The 4,657-nt window shown below is 63.3% G+C and overlaps 1 protein-coding gene across 1 annotated transcript in view; it reads right to left on the bottom strand.

The window, feature by feature from the left end:
• PKD1L1 (polycystin 1 like 1, transient receptor potential channel interacting) overlaps nt 1–4,456 on the bottom strand; it is a 64,692-nt gene extending 60,236 nt beyond the window's left edge. The window contains exons 1-6 of the mRNA XM_025046514.1: nt 4,242–4,456; nt 4,082–4,149; nt 3,576–3,695; nt 3,006–3,174; nt 2,264–2,503; nt 1,499–1,631 (exon numbers count right to left, since the gene is read on the bottom strand). Of these exons, the coding sequence (XP_024902282.1) occupies nt 1,499–1,631; nt 2,264–2,503; nt 3,006–3,174; nt 3,576–3,695; nt 4,082–4,149; nt 4,242–4,456 (945 nt within the window). The remainder of the gene's footprint in view (nt 1–1,498; nt 1,632–2,263; nt 2,504–3,005; nt 3,175–3,575; nt 3,696–4,081; nt 4,150–4,241) is intronic.
• Nucleotides 4,457–4,657: the final 201 nt, after the last annotated feature.

Here is a 4,657-nt window from a genome sequence, read left to right on the forward strand (position 1 = left end):
AAGGGGGTGTGGGAGGAAAGGGGGTGCAGGCAGAAGGGGGTGCAGGTAGAAGGGGGTGCAGGCAGGAAGGGGTGCGGGCAGAAGGCGGTGCGGGCCGCCACTGCCCGTTCCGTGCTGCGCTCCAGGGGCGGGAATGGCCGACATTCTGCGGCGAGGGTGTAAGGTGACGGGTGACTTGAGCTACGGTTCGATGCTACGCCGCCATGAAACGCACGGTCACACTTATCATAAGAGAGTCACAGCGTAACCCAGAGATGCCGATTCTGTGATAACACACACGCACACGCACACGTGCACATACAACTCGCAGACATGGACACGCACACACACACACGCATACTCGTGCACATACCACACACAAAGAGCCTTAGAAAGGTACCAGAAATAAATATTTCCTGAGCACCTAGGGCTAGGAAAAACAGAATTGCTTTTCTGTTATTCCTTTGAGGCCTCAGATTTAGAGCAATTTTCCTTTTCAGGGCAAAAGTGCTCCAGTGACCCATGGCTGTCTCCTGCTGATTAAATTTCAGGTGATTCCTGTTTTTCTTTATATTTTTAGAAAATGTGTAAAAGCGAGAAAAGTTAAAGAAAAATGGAATCATCGATATTGTTTTGCTTGTTTTGAAGGTGAAAAAACTTGAATGCATCAGAAAACACTAACAGCCCAGGTCGCACTGCTGGCGAGCCGGCCGAAGCACAGGCAGGGCTGGTCCCCCTCGGCCACCGTCACGGGGGTCGGGCCCGTGCGCAGCCGCACTGAGCAGAGTGTGGAGGTAGCGCCTCCGCCTCCGCCCGGGCCTTGCTGTTCTGCGTGCGGCCTTTCGATCCGGCCTTCGACTTCCTGTCCATCTCCGGGACGCAGGGAAGCCCCTCCCTGGGTGCTGGCGTCCCCTGGCCACGTGGGTGCTCACTGGGAGCCAGAAGAGATCCCTTCCCTGGAGCCCATGCAGCTGGCCCTGTGCGCAGGGCTCCTGGGACCACGGGCTTGTGCCTCTCAACTCCACTGCCACGTTTGGGGCAGCGGTGCCCCACCCAGCGAGACTCTCGGGGGTCCAGCAACTAACCCCCTGGGCTAGAAGGCCACAGAGAGCTTCCAGCAAATGCAGGCCCCCCGGGTATTAGTTCCCGTGTGTCAGCAGAGCGCTTTGACTCTGCGAAGGAAAACCAGAAGCCTCAACATAACAGACCAAATGAAAAGCAGCCCAATTCCCCCAGCGAATGGCTAAGCATGTCTCCTAACCCTGATGTCACACATATTCAGACCTTCTTCTCTCCTGGAGATGCCAAGCTGTTTGCTCAAGCAGCTTCGGGAAGCTTCCCAAAGCGGACTGAGCCGGGCGCCGGGAGAGAGGCGACGGGGTGGATTCAGGGCCACCAATGGCCCCCGCTCCCTGGGCCTCGGTCCTGGACCTCAGGCCTCCGGCCCCTCCCCGCTCCCATGCTGGCCGTGGGGAGCTCCCAGCGCGGCTTCCCCCTGGCCGGCAGCCCCCAGGCCCACCTGCACCTTCCTGGGCCCCAGGCTGGTCACCGGTGGCGGCTGGCAGGGCGTGCGCACTACAAAGAGCTGCTTCTGCAGGGAGGCACTGCTGACGTGGTTGAAGGCCAGGACCTGCACCGTGAGCTCCCCTTCCCTGGGGGGTGACAGGGCACAGACACAAGAGGCCGACTGGCACACTCGGTGCGCTCACAGCCTGCATGTCTGCGTAGGCGCGGCCCCGACGGCCATGGCTGCGAAGGCAGGAGGCTCGTCATGCAGCCATTCGCTGCCCGTGAGCAGACCCACTGCCCGCTGGTCGGGACAGGCACCCAGCTCGCAGACTGGTGTCGCCCGCTGTTTGGGAGACAAACATCCATGTGGGGACATGCTCATCCTTTTCGGGGAGGTGGCATCCATGGCCTGGCCGCTCTCTCTACCGCAGGGGCCTCCTTGGGTCCCCATGGAAGGGGCGTCCTGGACCTGTGCCTGGGCGTCTGAGCACGACCCTCCCGCCTGCCCCCGCCCCAGGTGGGATGGGTTCTGCTGACCCAGGAGGGGCCGGCTCCGGGAGGCGAGGCCGGCCCGGGGAGGGGCGGAGGGCTCCCAGGCCGTTCCTGGCAAGCGGGTCCTGGTTCACTAAGAAAATGAGTGACCGTTTTGCAAATGATGCAAATGGACAGTCATGCAAGACTCCTGGACGGGACACGGCTGTCCTCATTGAGCGTGCGAGGACGTGTCACCTGCCATCCCAGCTAGTAAGGCATCCTGCTGACCAGAGCGCCTCACCTAGAGTAGATGTGACTGGCAGAGCTGTTCCCCAGGCCCGTGGTGCCGTCCCCAAAGTCCCACAGGAAGGCCACGTCGGTGCCGAAGTTGATTCTGCACTGAAAGGCCACAGTGGTGTTCACCAGCGCCGAGGAGGTGGACACGAGCCGGCTGGGGACGACCCTCGCCTGCGCCCAGATGTAGCGGGGCTCCGAGGCCACGCTGCCCTTCGCGCCGGAAGCCTGGACCACCACGCAGTACCTGCGGGGGGGGGCAGGGCGGGGTCAGGAGGGACAGAAGGTGACCAGAGCCAGGTCAGAGGCGGGACGAGCTGCACCGCTGTAAGGGAAGGCAGGGGCTGGCACTTAATTTGTAGGAATTAGCACAGCACCCAGTGATTTCTGTCTCACTGGGGACGAAGGGGGTGACACCTGGTGACCGCCCCCCTTCGTTACATAATGCACCTCTCAAAGCGGTGGGGTGAGCACTGTCACCCGTCCTTGGAAGAGGAATTTGCCTCGGCCACCATGGCGGCGGCATGGCTCCTTGACCTGGGGCCGTCCGGTCTCAGGGCCCCACCCGCCAGCCCGTCCCCACGGGAGGGAGGCCCGCTTCCTTCGCACCACGCTCGTGCGGAATGCGCAGACGCGCCAGGCCACGCTAAGTGCGAGGGCGACACTTAGTGCTCGTGGTGGCCGCACGCTCCCTGCAGAGGGCTCGGGCTGCGGCTCCGTGCCGCCCACCGTGCCGCCCGCGTACGCACCGCCCAGGGGCAGCGAGCCGTCTCCGGATGCTTCTGGAAGTCGTCCTCACCGGGGCGTCTTCTCCGAAATACCACGCGAACTCCAGCGGACCAGTTTCCTTGGTAACAGCCATGAACGTGACGTCGGTGTCGGTGGCAAACACGGTTCCGTTCGTGTAGACAGAGACAGCTGTGACAAAGGACAAGGACATGGCGAGTCCCGGGAAGCTGGCGCTCACCTTCCCGCGGTCACGGAGAGTGGGGAGCGGGGCCTGCGCATCTGAACGCGGGCGGACCACCAGCGGCGGGAGCCGGGAGGCAATGTGGGCCCGAGCTCAAGTGCCATGGCCTCCTCCCCCGGAATTTTACGGGGGAGCTGGCAGGCGACTCTGCATGACGCCCCCTTCCCATGCCTTCAAGCCTGCGGTTTCTAGGAAAGTCCCAGAATGGACTGCAGGGGACACGGAGCTCGTTCGAGGGCAGTGGGGGTGCGGCCGAGCCGGACACAGAGCCCGTGCTGTCTGCAGCCTCTGCAGCCGCAGCCGGCTGCGGGGAGGGCTCGCTGGATCCCGGACTGGAATCGAAACGTACGGTGCATCGGATGCCAAACCGTCCGGCTGGCCGGGGCCTGGCTGTCACCCACGTGCATCTGAGAGGTGAAGGCCACGTCATTGGAGGCAGGGGACGGAGAACAATGCGTGACGACAGGGCCTGAGAACGAAGAGGGGAGAGGTGAAGGGAATCGGCCCCCAGGGAATCGGCCCCCACCCGCGTCGATGCCCTCGGCCGGCTGCCTCCCTGCGAATTCCAAAAAATTCAAAATCCGAAGAGCGTGTTCGGAATCAGACAGACCTGGGAAACACGAACTTTGTCACAAAAGTTCTCTCTTTACAAGGTCCTTTGCTTTCTCTCTGAGAGTGCCACGCCCGGCGAGCACACTCTGCCCCTGACACTGACCGTTGGTCCTCAGTCGGCCTCGTGTTCACAGGGTCCGCGGCTCAGACTTGGCTTCCGAGCCTCTGAGACACGAGGCGAAGCGGCTTATACACACGGGCGCACACACCCCGACACGCGTGCACACATGCGCACACACGCACCACCACACACCAGACGCCTCTTCTGGTTCCGGAAGCGGGCTGGGGTGTCTGAGGGGCCGGGCGGCCCACTTTCGGGAGAGGGGCGTCAGGAAAGGGGGCGGGTCCTTCCGAAACAGGGTCTGTCCTGTCGTTTTCCTCCTCACGAGGAGGAAGTGCTCACGCACGACGGGCAAAGCGGGTGGCCGTCTGTCCCCGTCCCCTGTCAGACTGCCCGGAGAACGGGCACCCGGGCCGGGTGCTGACGCCGCCTCGGTCGGCCGTGTCGGGGCAGCACAGACGGCCCACCGTGGGGAGCGCCAGGCCCTGTGGCTCTGGCCACTGTGTGGAGCCGGCGGCTGCAAGGGTCCCAGTGCCTCTGGCCGAGCGGGTGGCCATTTAGTTGCGGGCAGCGTGGTGTCCTGACTCTCCTCACACTCTGTGACTCCCAGACGCTTCCTTACGAGGCTGCTGGGAACGCACAGTGGACCTGGGGACGGGCTCTCAGGACTCCGTGCGGACGAGTATGCAGGACATACCGCCACTGTGGCCCGGGGCCCGTCGCCCACCTCGAGCGCTTTGGGACTGTGCTGGGCTGGC

Source organism: Pteropus alecto, unplaced genomic scaffold (genome assembly GCF_000325575.1).
Source record: "Pteropus alecto unplaced genomic scaffold, ASM32557v1 scaffold214, whole genome shotgun sequence".
Classification (NCBI taxonomy): Eukaryota; Metazoa; Chordata; class Mammalia; order Chiroptera; family Pteropodidae; genus Pteropus; species Pteropus alecto.